Below are 18,864 nucleotides of genomic sequence, written 5' to 3' on the forward strand. Positions count from 1 at the left end.
TCACACACTGCATAATCTAATGGTAAGTTACAAATGTAATTTCTTCTATTTGCATTTTTATTGATGATTCATTTTTCAAATTGTGTACAAATAAGATGCAGCTTAGTAAGCATTGAATCAGAAAACTAGATCTCATGGTACTATGTGAAATAGGCATGAAACGAGAAGGAATTTATTTGTACTGACGAGAAAGTTACATTTGGTGACAATTTCACTGTTTCCACAATGCCGCTGAACCAGGGGACAGGCAACATTTAAAATACATCTCTCAAGGTACACTTCAAGTTTCACAGTTATCACAGCATCTGATATTCAGAAATATTAAGTACATAAAGCAACGGAACGCAGAAAGAACCTTTAGCAGTACATATACAGTATATATATATATATATAGAGAGAGAGAGAGAGAGAGAGATAGATAGATAGATAGATAGATAGATAGATAGATAGACAAAAATATTCATATGTAATCATTTATATATGTTTAACCCCAGTGTTCATGGAGAATGCCAGTATAAGCATAAAACACAATTCTTAACCTCAAAGCAGGCATGTTTAGATTAATTTGTTCAGCACCTTTATGCTTTTATATTACTCGTACTCTTAGTGCTTAATTTGTAAATCAGAAAGTCTCAGGAGGATAATAGAGACAGTTCTTTTTGCTCCCAAGCTGAATCTTTGTGGAATGCCCTCCAGGTAAGAGGATATGTTTAGAGTGCTGCCACTCTGGTGATACCCACCAGCCCTGCATGCCATTTATATTCCACGACCTATTGGTTATCTTAAGCATTGAGTAAGTTATCGCTCGTGTTAATTACAAGATTACCAAAAAGTCAAGCATTAGTAAGTCAGGCATTTAGGCCATCTAATCTAAAGTTTGTTAAAAGTTCTTATATTAAAATGGTAGCATAGCATAGAAATCTAATCAAAGGCAGCAATGCAGCATAGAGGTTGTTTTCTTAACACTTACAAATAGCACAGCTTTTGCACAACGCCACTACAAATTGAGACTAATTCAATACCCAACAGCATCACCACAATGGCTATATATTTTTTTTCTGAAGTCTTAACATTCTGTGTGGCTTGTTTGTGTCCCTGAAAAACTGAAAACACAAGAGGATTGCACACAAACAGTGCATGACTTCTCACAGACACATTTACATGAGGTCCTCCTGATAGACCTGTCTGCCGTTAATCATGGTCAGACTTGCCATGGAGTGATGCGTGCTGTGGATGGAAGTCACGCGTGTGTTATAATGCGTCGGGCTCTGTGGGGAGTGTGTGAGGATCAGACGACAGCAACAACACAACTGCTGGTTGAACTTCTTCTTGAAGGTGTTGCTCAGCAGGTAAAGGGCAAAGGGGTTGATACAGGAGTTGGTGAAAGCCAGAATCCGAGCCACAACACTGCATACAAAGTGAGCCATCGACGTGTCCACCTGTCAGACAAGACAGATAAAGAAGTGTGTGTGTTCCCATCCAAACAAATTAAAGTTCTCTGAGTCATATTGTGGAAACAATCTTATTTCCACAATATGAGCAATCCATTTATTTTTTTGTCAACAGGCTTCTTATGGTATGTTCTGACCAAATGCAAAGTCAAGTTTTCCCTTGCTTTACTTGCGCAAATCCAGCTGCATTTTGCAGCATTTAGCAACATGAATATTCATCCAACAGGAGTGAATGTTGGTGGTTACCTCTGTAGGGACCATGCACCTTAGCCATGTTTATTTCTGCTATTAATAAAGAGCTTTCTACCATCTGTCACATAATGTAGTTTTAAGATATTTCAGGCATGAATATACATTTCAAAACTTTGGTTTTAAATATTGGTTACTTTAACAAAATGGACTGAATTTAATAATTTAAATTTTTCTTTGCTTGCAGCAAGGCACCACCAGCCTCCCTGACAGCCTCACTGGCTATCGAGATGACAGGTGTCAGCAATAATTTACCCCTCAGAAAGCAACCTAACGTTATAAAGTTTTCTATTTACCAGCTGGTTGTTATCTGTTTGTTGTGGCTTAACATAAGATAGAATGCATTATGGGTATATGTAGCAGTTAGTGTAACAAAATGTTAAAGCAGACATTGCATGATCATTTCCAGTCATTTAATTCTTAAAGTTGGGTATATCCAGATCAGCTTTGCACATTTCATAATTTCAAATAGTTTGTAATTAGTCCAGAAAAAGAGAGAGCAATCTCCTGAGATGAGATGATCTGGCTAAACTGTCTTCTTATTGGAGGATTGCCAAAGGAGGAAGAGGAGAGGATTACAGTATGTATTTGAGCCAGAATCAGATACCAAATCTCAGAAAGAGCAGCATGACAAACCGACACAGCGACGTTTACAGCAGGACTTCTCTGTTCGGTAAATATGCTCAGTCATTTTGCAGCTTCTTGAGTGAGTAACTCTGTGCTTCTGACAAATGAATATATTCAGTTGTCTTGTGTATACATTTAAATTGCAGGTCAGACTCGAGCTTTGGAACAGCCTCAACATATGGCTTCAGTCTCCCTACAAAGCCAGAATCGTACTGGTTCTTCTTTATGAAATTGTCGCTCCTGAAATGTAGTGGACAAATTTAAACCTTTTCCTAACTGTATTGCTGGCCAGGAAAAACAACAACATCCACTGAGCTAAGATTGCTGGATCTTCAGGGAAGCTGAAAAGGGTCAACTTGCCCTCACGACCGAAACAACATTTTATTGACAACATCTCTGAAACAATGACAAAGTACCATATTCTGAAAAGCAACAGTGGATCACTTGTTCATTATGGCATGACAACTTCATAAATGCTCACAGTGCATAACTGGCATGTTCTAACTCCAATGGGTACGCACTGCTTGGAGAATGTGACCATGAAAGGAGCCCCTAAACTGGAAGGTGTGAGTAAAAAGGGTGTTTAAAAAAAAGTCTTTCGAGCATGAATTTGAAACTACTGGATAAAACAAGTTCCTTCTGGTTAGAAATAGTAAAACATGCGCATCTCTCTTTTTTTCAGCTTTGGGTGACATTTACAGTGATAATAAATCATTTTTACACTGCAGATAAGCCAGAAAACATGACATGGGACCTCTAAATGTTTGGTTCTCAAGCAAAATGCTTAGGAAAGAGTCACAATATTTTTTCACTTTCTTTCACATTTTATTAGTTTGGTAACTCTTTGCTTTTGAATAATTTTTTTTTGTTAATTCCTTACTATGTAAAAAATGTACTGAATCCCTTTGGCATTAAAACAAACATTAATGCTAAGTCCTTCAAACTGAAAAAATGTGTGTAAAATGCAAAAGAAAAGAAAGGTATTCTTCAGTATGCGTATATACAGGCGAAACTCATTCATATATCTACACATTTTGCATCTTACATTTGTCCTACAACATCAGTGGCAGTAGAAAAAAAAACATAGAGAAGCAGCTGCTCATGTTGATATAGAATATTTTTGTGAAATAAAACTAAAAGAAGTGTTTCACTCAGGTGAAAAGGGGTTCTGGTTATCCATCCCTTAACGTATTCAGACCTGAGGCACCCTCTATCCATGGCAAATGCAATACCCATGTGTTGCATCAGGACTTAAAATGGTTTGAAAATATAAGCAAGTGCTCTTTGTCTACCTGGGAATAGTGATAGGAGCGGTACAAGTAGATGATGTGACTTGGAAGCCAGCATACTGCAAAAAGACCAACAAACACCAGAACTGTCTTGGCCAAGCGTTTTCTTGATTCAACCTGTTGGCACAGAAAACAATTTCAATATGATGTTGTTGAATTAAAAGAAATGACAAAAACTGTAAAAGAAAGGAAAAAAGAAAGAAAACATTTTTTTACTACGACCTATTGGTAAAGATCAAAAGAACAAGAGGACAAGGGTGTCGCCCATAGTCGCAGAGTAAAAGCTTAATTAGGTGACCAGATGACTTTAAAGAGGTGGCAAAGAATAGGAAACTGTTTGGACTTGCACAAAAGATCCAGGTAAGCTATAGAAAATTAATGGATGGATGACTGGATGGATGGATGGATGAATGGATGGATGGATGGATGGATGGATGGATGGACAGATAGATTTATGCTAAATATTGCAAATTTAAGTAAATGAAACATGTTAAGGCTTTTTCAAAGGCTATAAACTGTGATAAGAAGACTCATTTTATTGCATATTCCAACTGGGTCAATGTAGAGTTGCAGTTTGATCACTGGCCTGTCGTCTTGCATGCATGTTGCCCTCCACAGGAAGGTTAGAGGCGCTCCTCATCAGGCTGCGGGCAATAAAGGTGTAGTACATGGATATCACCAGCAGGGGGATGATGTAAAAAATGAGGAAGGAGGCCATGGAGTGGATCTGAGGGTGCAGTTTCCCTCCATGGGGATAAGGAGCGCAGGTGACGAAGCTCTCATTTGTGGAGGTGATGTTGAAGGTGTGGAGGTCAGAGTACACAGCCTCGGGGATGGCCAAGGTCAGGGAGAGGACCCAGATAAATGCTGCTCGCAAGACAATACTGGTAGTGCTGGTGGAGGTTTGGAGGTCAAGAGGTTTCACAATGGCCCTGTACCTGATAGACAAATACATAGATAGATAAAACAGAAAACCACTTGCCAAATACATTTAATATCAGGCTTGAAACAAAAAAAATGTTCTGTAAAGTCATTCAGCAATTCAGAATATAAGTGACACGGTTTTATGAATATTGATGCACTGAGTGATGATAAAATCATGAACAGAGTTAATCCCAGTGAAAGGAGCAGAGACAAGTCAAGCTATCAAGTCTTTTTTTTCCTTGTCCACTCCACTGCCCCAGCCTCCACCTTTGTATTCCACCTGCATTACAATTATTCCAAATGACTACTGCAGCAGATTTTGGGACCACAGAACATCAAATCACTCTGTTGCGCTGCCTCATTTCGTTTGAGAACCAGACAAATATACCAAGTCATAATACAGTTAATCTTTATTTTCACCTAAATCAAGTCCCTGGACATGGAAAAAAAAAAAAGTTGAGGCCAAGAAACAATGCTGAAGAGATGATGTATCTCATCTTATCTAGGACCATCTACATGGAAAACTTTGCCAGGAAGAGGGAACCTAACAGCATACAATGGATTAATTAACTTTTTCCATTTTCAGTTCTCCACTTTTTTCACTTATCTGTATAAGCAGTGCATATTTCCTTTGTAAAATTTCAGAAGAACTTTGACACCATTTTAAAACACAACTCTAATTATGACTAGAGTCCAAATCTTTGCCGGTGCTCTCTGTGTTGAGTTTGCCTGTTTTCTCCATGCAAGCGAGGGAACCCACGTTACGTTATTTGGTATAAGTGGAATTTAGTAGGCATGCATGATTGTTTGTCTCATTTGTCTCAATGTTAGCCCTGTGATGACCAGTCCAGGGTGTACCCTGCCCCTTACTTAATGACAGCTGGATGGGTTCCAGCCTCAGCACAGTAACAGGGAGACACAGTGTAGCAATGCCGAAAGCTCTAAAAATAGACTTTATATACTAATATCCAGTTTCTACTGGTATCCAGGCAACACCACACAGGCCATGAAAACCCTAGAGTTTCTCAAACTCAAACTAATTTATAAATTTACTCAAATATCCTGCTGTGGAGCAAATATCTAACTGTGCAAATGGAATTAAATGATTACCAAAAAAAAAGCTCAAATATGGCCAAAATCATCAGCTCTAATGCCAAATCTCATTCATTAGATGTGCTCTCACCTTCAAGCTTGTGGAAGCATGCAACCAGAATTAAATGGTTAATGGACTACATTTATGGTTAATGGACTACATTTATGTAGAGCTTTTCTAGTCTTGATGACCACTCATAGTGCTGTTACACTACACGCAACATTCACACACACAGACTCATACAGCACCGCTTAGTCTGCACAGCCTTGTAGGCTACACAGTGCTTTTTATTCTCTATCACACACATATATACACACACCATTGAACATTGTGGAGGTAGCATGAGGTTCATTGCCCACTGAGCACTCCTCTTCCCCTATTACTGATTGCTAATAACTAAAAGGGTTCACACCTTTGAGACAGCCAGAATGACTGAGTGACTGATAAAATTATGAGCATTTAGATGTATTTTTCCCCTTTTTTAACAAACTGAGAAGTTTTCTGGGACACGCCTATAAGTTACATGCAAAATGAAAAATAATGTTGAAAATTCAGATGTATCTTAGTCTACAGGTGAAACACGGACAATGGTTACTCATTTCTGAATAGTTACTGCATTACAACAATGGTCAGATGTAGGTAAAATACAAGCACAGAAATAGCTTTTTAAGCGTAATAGGATCTGCTTTAAGGTTCTCTTCTATAGTTTGATAAAAAAAAATATAACTCAGCTAACCCAAGAAACATTACATGAAGTTTCTTATCTTAATTCCTTCCAGACTTTAAAATGAATGAGTCAGTCAGACTATTTAACTATGGGCAACAGTGAAGACTGAAAACATGAACAGCTAAATTTGTTTTGAGAAAGAATAAATGCTATCCATCCATCCATTTTCTATACCCGCTTAATCTGTCAGTCTGGTCATGGGAGGGCTGGAGCCTATCCCAGCGGTCATCGGGCGAGAGGCGGGGTACTCCCTGGACAGGTCGCCAGTCCATCACAGGGCCACACAGAGACAAACAACGGCACACACGCTCACATGTTTTTGGACAGTGGAAGAAAGCCGGAGTACCCGGAGAGAACCCACGCATACACAGGGAGAACGAAAGAATAAATGTTTTCTCAAAATGATTCAAAGGAATAAAACTATGACATCCCAACTCATCCTTCCAGTTGTCTCTTTCAATGTTTCTGTTGAATATGAATAGAGACCAAATCTCTAAATATTGTAAAATGTAGTCACTAGCATATACCAATAATGTCTCCTCACATAATAGACAAATTAATGTTTTTTTTCAACAGAAGGATACTGCAGTTTGAAAGAAGTTTAAAAGGCTTCTGGGCCAACAACCACAAACCTTGATGCAACACTGCCGTGATGTTATAATGTTATTATATTACATTTTGCTGTGAGACTGGATTTGGTATTTGCATGACTCATTGTGCATTACAGCGACCAAAGTAATTTGCCTAAGTTCATATCAAGTGTCACTCTTGCCACTATAGCACATCACAAGTATTCATATCATTTTCAGGTCCAGCAGTGGCTGTGTAACACAGATGGTGGATGCGATTAAATATCTTTTCTGGTGTGCTATGGATTTTTAGAGACTGCCTGTAGGCTGAATAGCACCATCAAGGGTTGTTACTGTCAGCTCTGGAAAACCTTATTTTTCTCTTTACCGCCCCAGTCTGTCGCCATATATCATTTTTCATACAGGCTAAAACCGTCTAAAATTGCGTTTGTAGAAATGCGACCTCTTGTGGTCATGGCAGGTAAAGGTCGCAGTCAACTTGTAAGAATAAGGTATTTCAGTCTTCACTCTCCAAACAGATTCTGGATTAACTGTACTAAAGTGAGTCATTGACTGAATGCGATGAAGAACGGAAGTAGTTGCCATCGGTCGGTCTTAAATTTGTGTCACGAAGCATGAACGGAAGTGTTATGCTGCGTGTACACCAAGAGCGACCTACGTAGCGTAGGTCGCTGGAGAAGCTTCACTTGAGAATTTGCTTTGGTAGCTTTGGTAGCTCGTGACGTCACATTTAGAATGTTCAATTTTTAAAGGCCCCGCGGCTGTGCAGCACCCCCGCGGAAATAAACAAAGGAGGAAAAAGAGGGCAGGGACACGAATAAACGTGTTGTTATTTACAATTTGTTATACAAGATATACATCACGTTACAAATGATGTAAAACTACATTAGGTACACCTGAGAAGAGCAGGAATAGCAGAGGCAGCTGTGAAAATAAACTAAATTCGAAATAAAATCCGAAATAAATCCGAAATAAAACTTAATTGCAGTGAGAAGGGTATGCGTGGGGTTACTACACTATTGTATTGAAGCACTCGACACGGTAATTGCAACAGTCTCAGGATTAAACGACTATTGTTTGGATAGGAAACAAAGTTTACACGTCTGTTTCCGCGAACCCCGTGGATTAGTGATGTGTCGGTCGCGAACGATCCGGCTCTAAGAGCCGGCTCTTTGAAGTGAACGACAGGAACCGGCTCCACAATGGGAGCCATTGTGGGATCCTATTTGGGAGCCGTTTTTTTTTTTTCTTTCAGTATCTCGCCGTCTCGCCGCCTCCCTGTCGTTGCACTTGTGCTCTGCAAGTGCCAGTTTTTTCCCCACATAGTTTTTTTTGTCCTTCGGTGCCTCACTGTCTCTCCCCTCTCCATCTCCTTGGCGTTTTGCTCTGCTGCTGCCAGTGTTAGACGGAGTTTTTTTTTCCTCGGTCTCCACTGCCCACATGTCCAGCCTGTGCTCCACACATCTGACCAATCACACACAGCTTTCAATTAATAAGGTGACGGAAACACTGAAAAAAAGTGTGTCCACTTTTTTCCTTTCCTCTGCTGTCCTGTGTCAAGCCTGTTTGTATTTATAACTGTTTAATTTATTTTAAGTTATTTTTGTGGAAGTGGTGCTATTTTGTGATAATTTAATTGGTTATAATAAAACTTTTATTTATAAAGCATTGTTATGTAGCATATTTACTCATCATAAGTGCTTAACAATGTCAATAATGAAACAAAATGTAATAAAATTAGGTTTAAGCTATTAATGAATTACTAATGTATAAAATATATATGGGGAGCCGTTTGGGAGCCGAAAGAGCCGGCTCTCCACAGTAAGAAGAGCCATTAGAGCCGCATCTCGAAAAAGAGCCGAAAATCCCATCACTACCCTGGATTGTCGGACCCCTACAATCTGTGGATTGTCATTGGTTTTCGCTGAACCGAGTCAAAGCTCATTACCACAATGTTAGCTTGAGTTTAATCGCTGGAATCCGCTCTGGTAGCTCAGTTCTCTTCGCCACTGGCGAATCCGCTCTGGTCGCCCAGTTAGCTCACCCTCCATAGAGAAATAATGATTTCCGGCGCTCAGGTAACGTGAGTTACGAATGTAACTACGGATCTGTGAGACCGAGGGATGACCGTCACTACGGTCTTAAAAAAGGAATGATCACCTTCGTTCTGCCTATCACCGAAACCATATGTCAAAAACGTCACGCCCGTGACCTCCGGAAGAAGAACGACCTGCGTTAACAAATAGCAGGGATTGCTCCCGGTTCAGTCTCCTACCTTGAGCGCCTCAGGCTGTTCTGAGCGACAAAAGATAGTGACGGTCACTACGGTCTTAAAAAGGGATGACAAATACCAAAATGGTCGCGAAGGACATAAAAGCTAATTATTAAAACCTCGCTCGGTCACGGACATGAGGGCGGCGTCGCCGACCGAAGCTGGGCGAGTTACATCCACCCTATAAAACCTAGTAAAAGTGCATGGCGTAGACCATGAGGCCGCTGCACAGATATCGTCTGCTGGTACTCCCCTGAGGGCAGCCCAGGACGTTGCCATACTTCTGGTAGAATGAGCTCTCATACCAGGAGGGGCTTGCATCCCCCGTGCCTTATAGGCATGGGAAATAACCTCTACTAGCCAATGGGACAGCCTTTGCTTTGAAAGAGGCAACCCCCTTTTTGCTGCCCCATAGCAGACAAACAGTTGGGAGTGTGCTCTCCTCAGTGGCTGTGTAAGGGCCAGATAAGCCCTCAAGGATCTCACTGGGCACAAGGTGAGTAACTTCTCCTGCTCTGCCTGTGAGGCAGAGGCAGGCTGAAACTGATCCACCTCCAGAACATGGTTGATGGACTGCCTGTTAATAACCTTTGGTAAAAAGGCTGGATTTGGCCACAGTGACACACCAGTGCCGCCTTCCCTCCATCTGAGGCAGTCGTCACTGACAGAGAGGGCACACAGTTCCCCGACTCGTCTTGCTGAGCAGAGAGCCAGAAGGAAAGCAGTCTTGAGAGACAAAGAGCGTGGATCGGAATCCGAAATGGGCTCGTACGGAGCCTCCGTGAGTGAAGTTAAAACCATCGGAAGGTCCCAGCCTGGAGCCCGTAGGGTACGAACTGGACGTAACCGGCGCGCCCCTTTCAAGAACTGGCCAACCAAAGGATGCCTTCCGAGAGGCCCGTTGTTCGCCCCCTGGTGGAAAGCGGAAATGGCTGAAGCATAGACTTTCACCGTACTAACCGCCTTGCCTTGATCCAGTTGGGACTGCAAGAAGCGTAACACATGAGGCACAGGGCAAGTTGCTGCTGGCTCAATATCCATACTACGGCACCAGTCAGAAAAAATTCTCCATCTGAGCGCATAACTGGCTCGAGTAGATGGGGCCCTGGCGTTGTTGAGTGTCTCCTGTACAGACTCACCTAAGCGATCAGCGACCGGCTCTGCAACGGCCAAACCCAAAGGCGCAGGGCGGCTGGGTTCGGATGCCAGACCTTCCCGTCTGCTTGTGACAGCAGATCTGCTCTGCTTGGCAACCGCCATGGCTGACCCTGCAGTAACTGGAGCAGGTCCGAGAACCAGGGTCTCGCTGGCCAACGTGGGGCAACCAGCAGGACTGTGTGTTGGCCCTCCTTGATCCTCTGTAGAACCTGAGGGATGAGAGGGAGTGGAGGAAAAGCGTACAGTAAGCCTATTGGCCACTCTTTCGATAGAGCATCCAGGCCCAAACTGCCCCCCTGCCCCCAGAGGGAGTACCACTCCGGGCAGTGGGTCGTTTCTGCTGACGCAAACAGGTCCACTTGCGCAACCCTGTACCGCATCCAGATCTGGTTGACCACATCTGTGTGCAGTCTCCATTCTCCCGGGAGTGGACCAGTCCTGGAGAGCATGTCGGCCGCGCCGTTCTCCACGCCCGGGACGTGCACAGCCCTCAGTGACGCCAGTCGTGGCCATGCCCATGTTAGGAGCTCCTCCGCCACTTGGAGGCATTTCTGGGACTTTGTCCCCCCCTGGTGGTTGACGTGATACACCGCAGAGGTGTTGTCCGATCTCACCAGAACATGGCTGTGCTGCAATGTTGGCAGGAACCGCTGTAGCGCAAGGTGAATGGCCTTCAGTTCGAGAACATTGATATGTTCCGACGTCCATGGAGGTTGCCAAATGCCCCACACTGAACGTCCTTCCCAGACAGCCCCCCAGCCCGTTAGGGATGCATCTGTCGAGATGACCTGTCTCCTGTGAGGATGACCCCCCAGGGGGACGCCACTGAGCAGGAACTCCCTGCTCCTCCAAGGACGCAGGGCTCGGATGCAAGCCCGAGAAACACGCAGCCTGACCTTCCTGTCGTCTCTCGGGTGGAGTCGGAACGCATTGAACCAGCATTGGAAGGGACGTGACCTCAGCAGGCCAAGAGGAACCACGACGGCTGCCGCAGCCATCAAGCCCAGCAACCTTTGGACTCTGTGGGCGGTAACTAGTCCGCCGAGCCGAAAGCACTTCAGGGCCTCTATTAGGCTGTCTACTCTCCGGCCAGTGAGAGACGCTTTCATGTGGGCTGAATCTAGGAGGATACCCAGGAATTCTGCCTGTTGGCGGGGCCGCAAATTGGATTTCTTCCAATTTACCACGAAGCCCAGGAACTGGATGTGGGCCAGCAGTGTCTCCGTGTCGCGCACCACTTGCTCTTGAGAATGGGCGCAAACGAGCCAATCGTCTAAGTACGGTAGTATCTTCAAACCCTGTGCCTGGAGGGGGGCTAGTGCAGCGGACACCACACGACTGAAAACTCTTGGGGCCAGGGAGAGGCCGAAAGGAAGGACCTGAAACTGGAACGCCCTGCCTCGAAAGGCGAAACGGAGGTATGGCCTGTGTTCTGGGCAGATTGGGACATGAAAATATGCGTCCTTCAGGTCCAGAGACGTAAACCACTCCCCCTGCTGGATTGATCGTATTACCACTGCGGTGTGAACCATTTTGAATGGCAGCACCTTGAGGTATTGATTTAGGGGCCTGAGGTCGAGGACAGGCCGATGACCGCCGTCCTTTTTGGGCACAATAAAATATTTGGAATAAAACCCAGCTCGCTGTGCGCTGGGTGGTACCTCCGAGATAGCCCCTTTTAAAAGTAGTTCTCGAACCTCGTTGTCGAGTACGGACTTTAAAATTGGGTCTCTTACAGCTGTTATTCTGACCCCTGAAAAAACTGGGGGCCGCCGTCGAAATTGTAGCCGGTACCCGTGGGCAACCATTGTCACGACCCAAGGGTCTGGCACAATCCCCTCCCAGGAGATCCGAGACAGCTGGGAAGGGCATCCGATGGGCAGCCCCTGACTGCTACGCCGGGCCACCGCCCCGGCCTGTGTTTCTGCCCCTGTTTGGTTTTGCTCCCCGCCTCCCCCTGAACTGGGGATGTGGGGCTGGCCCCTGGGTAACTGCCTGAAAGCGCTGGCCCTGAGCGATACTAGCCTGAGGAGGCCGGCCGGGCTGCCGTTGCCTGAACCTACCCCCTGCTGCTCTGTAGACGCCGGGAGCTGCTTTAACGCCTACCCGTTGGACAGCCTCCCTTGATGCTGCGGCACGTTCGGCACGGTCCAGCACCTCCTGGGATCCTGGATGAAAAACACACCCAGGTGCCACAGGGAGGTTAATCAGCTCTGCTTTAATAGCCTCTGGCAGACAGGTTTGCGCAAGCCACACCTGACGACGGCACAACACTGCCGAGGCCATCGAGTCTCCTACATCCCGTGTGAGCTGGGAGTGAGCAGATAGCGCAGCCTCCACCAGGGCCATGGCATCTCCGTCTGCCGGGTCTAGCGTCTTACGCAGAGCCGCCAGCGTCATAGCAAGGGCATTGCCCATACGGGCTGCTCGTGCCGAAGCGTTAAAAGACCTACTGACCAGGCGGTCTGTCTTTGCACACTCCTTACGCGGGCAACGTGGATTAGGGGATGCCCGCGCAGGCCCAAGTGACGTCCAAGAGGCAACTGACGCCTCCACTGGTGGCATGTCTCCCAGCCCTGTTTCAGCAGGGTATACAGCCATTGCCAACTGACGGCAGCCTGGGTTAAACTGGGGCCGCTGCAAGGTCTTACCCCAAGCGGTCCTCAGCATCTTGGTGTAGTCCTCCGCCACGGGAATAGAAGGTGGGGGGCTAGCGTGAGATACACCCTCCCAAACACCCCCATAAGGGGCTGGGTCTGGTGTGGGGGGCTGAAGGCCTAGAATTTTAGAGGCACACAATACCCTTGACAGCAGATGGCTTACCGGTATCTCCCCCACGACTGTGGGCTCACCTCTAGAGCCAGTGTGTAGTTCACCACCACGGCTGCCTCCACCTGTGGCGTCAGAGGTCTGTGACGCGTGGAGGGACAGCACGTCTGTATCGGCCCAGTCCTCCTCCTCACCATGGCTCTCAGGCCTGCGTAAGGGGGGACCCTCCTGGCCCGGCGGTAGGGATGGCGGTAGGGATGGCGGGCCTTGATGGCCTTCTAGCCTGTCCATCCTCCTTGATAGCCCCTGAAGAGCTGAGAGGATATGGGCTAACCCCGCACTGCCGCCCTCTGCTGCCTCAGCTGGAACAGGGCGCTTCGCAGCTCTGGAGGCCCCTTCCTGGTCAGACCTATGGGGGGACTCACGCTGCCGGTCCCTTGAGCATTTGCGCGTACGCTTATGCCCATGTTTTCGGGCCGACCGATGGGGTGAGCGTCGCCCTTCCGCCCTGCCTTCATGCATGTGACCAGACACCAGGTTGGCACGGCGAAGTCGTTCCCCCCTAAGCAGGTCAACTGCTGCACTGCAGGGGTTGTCCACGTCCTCCAACACGTGGGCGGCCCCAAGGCAAGTAGGGCACTCCCTGTGCCCGTCTGCGGTGCTCATCGCAACCATGCAGACTCTGCAGTGGTGCGAGGCCATTATGGCGAGTTGCAGGAAAAAAGCTGGTGGCCGGCAACAGCGCGCGAACGCACCTAACCGGCACACACTCAACCCAACGGCTGCGAACAGCGGCTATAGGGTGCTGTTTGATAAACCACTTAATTAATTAATTTATTTATTTATGTCACCACTGAAACAGTAAACAATAATCAGTAAGCACCAATCTGTACTTACCTGAACAACACTCATTTATTTATAACAATAATCCTTACCTTATCTGGCTACTTACCTGAAAAATTCCAGTGGCCAAAGTAACACACAGAACAAACAAATATGCAGGTGCAGAACTGAGTGTTTTTTTTGTTTTTTTTTAAACAACAAAAAATGCCCAAATGCACTTGCTTACCCGCGACAGTGCACGCATTCACCTACTGGCTTACTACAACCAGTTACAACAGCGGTAGAGTAATGTGAAACTTAAACAACACACTACCTTAGAAAACAATATGCTACCGGCAATACAAAATATATGCAAGTGTAGCGCTAGGGTGGCCCGTACGTATGCAAACGCGTTAAGAAGGCTCACTTAGTGGTAACCAACAGCACTTAATAATCTTCCTCTGGCGGCCCGCACCAGTGCGCGAACGCACCTAGCAGGCGCACACTAACCCCACGGCTGCGAACAGCGGTATAGGGCACGCAACGTATAACAAACAATAAATAACAAAACAAGTGAAGCGCTACGGTGATCTGCAACAGAGCGCGAACGCAATTAAAGCAGGCTCACGGCAACGTGATATTAGCTTAACTGCACAGTCCAATTCACAGGGACACAAGGCACCTGTTACCCTCGGGTAGTGAATTCTGTGACTGTGTAGCCTTTGCAAAAAATATCTGCTTCTTACCTGGTCCGGTTTTGAGGCGATCAAGGTGAGAGACTGAACCGGGAGCAATCCCTGCTATTTGTTAACGCAGGTCGTTCTGCTTCCGGAGGTCACGGGCGTGACGTTTTTGACATATGGTTTCGGTGATAGGCAGAACGAAGGTGATCATTCCTTTTTTAAGACCGTAGTGACGGTCAGAGTGAGGTCGAAACAGATCGTAGGTGCTCTTGGTGTACACGCAGCATTAGGCTACTTAATTAAACACGACACCCCTTCCGCCACTGCGGTCAAGTGAGCAGACGTTCGTCTTTTCCTGATTTAAAGTGCGCCCGTATTACAGAATTTATGGCAAATGCAGGACGTCCATGATACGGAGCGTGCAAATATTTTACTCAACTGTAAAATCCTTTTGATCCATAATTTCTGACAAAGGTTGATACACTTGAACTCAGGAACATCCTGACTGTTCACTCACTCAGTATCAAGCTCATTCACTGTCATTTTGGAGAAATTCAGACTCAAAGTTCATTATTTTGAAGTGAAAAAGGCATTATTTGCAATATTTACTTTACTGCAAAATCCTTTTCATCCACAATTTCTGACATAGGTTGATACACTTGAACTCAGGAACATCCTGACTGTTCACTCACTCAGTATCAAGCACATTCACTGTATCATTTTGGAGAAATTCAGCCTCAAAGTTCATTATTTTGAAGTGAAAAAGGCATTATTTGCAATATTTACTTTACTGCAAAATCCTTTTCATCCATAATTTCTGACATAGGTTGATACACTTGAACTCAGGAACATCCTGACTGTTCACTCACTCAGTATCAAGCACATTCACTGTATTTTTTGGAGAAATTCAGCCTCAAAGTTCATTATTTTGAAGTGAAAAAGGCATTAATTGCACTATTTACTCTATTGTAAAATCCTTTTCATCCATAATTTCTGACAAAGGCGTGTACACTTGAACTCAGGACCATCCTGACTGTTCACTCACTCTGTATCAAGCATATTCACTGTATCATTTTAGAGAAATTCAACCTGAATTCAACACTTTAAATCAGGGAAAGACGAACGTCTGCTCACTTGACCGCAGTCTTCCGCCGTATGGGGATTTTATAGCTTCTTAAAGGAAACAAAGGAAACGTGTGGCATTTATCCAGGTGCTGTGAAACGCTCAGCCTTTCTGGGCTGTTATTTTTATGCTCAGTCGTGTTATCAGTCATATAGGGAATTAGGTTTATGAGAGGTTCCTTGCACCAGTTATTCTTTCTGTAAGCATTGCGCAACTTTTCACCTATTTTGTTGCCCATCTCAACTTTCCTGAAATGTGTTTCTAGCACCAAATTAAAAATGAACATACAAATGATCCTTTGCAACATCTGAAAGGTGCTCTCTGGGCTGGACAACTAGAAACTGCTCCAGTGTTCACATGCTCAAGCCACACGCACAAAGTGACTAAAACCGCAGAGTAGAGATATACTCAGTTTAAAGCACGTTCACACACACAGACGTGGCGTTACGCTTCAGCTTTTCCACAAATAACCGAGGCTTCTAAACATGTTTTTGTCTTCGACTTTGCCAATAGGCTAAGTATTTTCTTAATCAACTACAAAGCTTCTTTAGATGTAATCAGACAGCAACAGGTTGATATCAATAACTGCGCAGCGAAGAATTATCAATCAATTCTGAAGCTCTCAGTTCTTTTTTTCTTGGTAACTACCCTGAACAGAAAGTATTACTAATAGTATTCTGCAGATCAAAACGTTGTGAAATATGTATTTGAACACAAAGCTTGTACATATGGCCAAGGGCAATTTCATTGTAAAATAGGTTACATTTGGATAATTTCCTTGCCATGCGCCATACCCCAAGTTTCTCCGTGCTTAATGTTTTTTTTTTTGTTTGTTTCTTTCTTTTTTTACATCAAAAGCAGTAGCCTACCTGTCTACTGAAAGAGCTGTGAGTGTGAACACAGATACCCCAACCGAGGTGAGTTGAATGAAAGGGATGATTTTACAGCCCACTCTGCCGAACAGCCACTCCTCTGACAGGTAACGGCTGGCATCCACTGGAGCGCAGGTCAGCAGCAACAAAACATCCCCGAGCGCAAGACTCGACATGAACAGATTCGGCACATTGCGGACTGATTTGGCAGAGCAAAACGTTTTGATGAGAGTGATGTTGCCAATTAGCCCCAACACACCGATAGCCCCGTAAACAGTAGCAATGGCCACGCCGGCGTACCACATCGTCCGTGCAGAGCTGTGGAGAGCAATGACGCTGCGCGACGCGTTGTGGTACAGATGCTCCATCTCTCCCACAGTCAAATCATCCAGCAGGTCAAGACAGTTGCTATTTTTGAAAATAATCAGACTGTTCAGGTGGGCCCTATCAGAAATATCAGAAAAAAAGTCATAATAACTGGTAAAAGTTCGCTGTCCAACTTTAGAGGTGTACTTTTCTGCCACCAAGTGCACTCATTCTATTTTTAGACGGACAACAGCAATGTGATTTCACTACTGCTTAAAACCTGACTTTGCTATCGGCTGAGGATTAAAATGACAAGACAGACAGCACAGTATGCAAATTAAAAGATGTGGCTGATATGTCTTGAACAAAAATAAAATTTCAAAGACATCTTATAGTTAATACATCTAAAACAAAAATGTTCCCACTCATGCGAGGTGACAGAGATAGGCTACTGTCTAAAGGAAAGATATATACGAAATTGCTACAGTATTTCTAATCCAATGTGAGATGATTAAGTCTTGGAGTTCAACTATCTTCCTATGAAATTCAACACTTGTATCAGATCAGCTTATTAAAGGGACACTATGTAATAAATTAAGTCATTTATTAGCTCAAATCAACATATTCATTCATAAGTTAGTCCTCATTGGTGTAAAATGATCTCTGTCAAAAATCTCACTTATCCTCCTGAGTGAAGAATAACTTGTCTGTATCTACATAGAGCAGGTAAGCTCTATGGAGGCTGCCATGTCCTTCCGGTCTATGAAAAATGACGAAGTGCCGAGAGGGACATAAAGCACTTCGAATCGCGATTTCCCCACCAGGCCTACAAGCAGAAATGACGTCATTGTGACGTCATTTCCGCCAAATGGCTTATTACAGCCGCTAATGCTAAATAGATTTTATTCCTTGGCACATATGTCTTTGTGTTCATTAGCGTTCTTTTTGTAAGTGCATCATCTTCTTCTTTTTATTATTATTCCTATGCTCCCCCTGGATATCTTCTTTTTGGCGTTATGCTCACATTTGTAAACTGTTATTTTGTTGATTTACTAATAAAGTTAAAAAAAAAAAAAATGCTAAATAGATTTTATCTCGTAAATGATCCCACTAATAATGCATTGATTGTTACCAAACTTCTGCCGTAGTACACATAGGCTCTTAACTCACAAAACGAGGCATTAGAAAGTTTGTAAGTTTACCGGGAGTTTATTTACCGCTGCTAATGCTCCTATTGCTAACGCAGGCTAATGCTAACGCTGCGTCGACGTCACTTCCGGTAACTCCCGGAATATGACTAATTGCATTGCTTGCACACCAAAGGAGATGTTATGTTATCTGACATGTTATCTGTCATCTGTATTCATAGTGTTGTTGTATGTGTGTTATATAATCCTTTGTACTGAGTGTCTTGATTTCTTTTTGTTTGTATGGACCTTGAGTCTGAAGCTATAGCTTCTTGAATCTTGACATATTCCGCTTGCCGTAGTTCAAGAAGTTGCAGCGCACATTTGAAAACGTGAGGCGCTAGAGAGCAAATTCATTCAACTTTGCAAAATAAAATTGCGCCACTAGATGGGGGAAGAAATTACATAGTGTCCCTTTAAAGACAAACGGAAACAACAACAAGAACATAACATTTTAAAAATAGATCCGGTTGTGGTGAAAAACTATTGAATCAAAAGAGAAAAACAATTCCTCTCTTCAATTGTCCACTGAAAAGTCCTAAACCTGCAACAACTTTTTTGTGGCAGTTAGGAGAAACTGAAACACGTTAACACATTAACCTCTGTCCTCTACTTTATTTGCTGGGGTATATATCTGGCTCTTTAGCCCCTTAATGCTCCACTATATTGATCAATCTCCGTCTTCTTTTTGCACTGGGGTTTTGGTCGGGGTGAATCACAAT

At 44.3% G+C, this 18,864-nt stretch overlaps 1 protein-coding gene across 1 annotated transcript; it reads right to left on the reverse strand.

The window, feature by feature from the left end:
• Positions 1–449: 449 nt before the first annotated feature.
• Positions 450–17,017, reverse strand: LOC142384379 (gastrin-releasing peptide receptor-like). The gene is made up of 4 exons (XM_075470576.1): positions 16,647–17,017; positions 4,203–4,554; positions 3,620–3,733; positions 450–1,439 (listed from the first exon to the last, which is right to left on the reverse strand). The coding sequence occupies exons 1-4, from the start codon at positions 17,015–17,017 to the stop codon at positions 1,158–1,160; spliced, it is 1,119 nt and encodes a 372-aa protein (XP_075326691.1). The 3' UTR covers positions 450–1,157.
• Positions 17,018–18,864: the final 1,847 nt, after the last annotated feature.

This window comes from Odontesthes bonariensis, chromosome 1, assembly GCF_027942865.1.
Source record: "Odontesthes bonariensis isolate fOdoBon6 chromosome 1, fOdoBon6.hap1, whole genome shotgun sequence".
In the NCBI taxonomy this organism is placed as follows: domain Eukaryota; kingdom Metazoa; phylum Chordata; class Actinopteri; order Atheriniformes; family Atherinopsidae; genus Odontesthes; species Odontesthes bonariensis.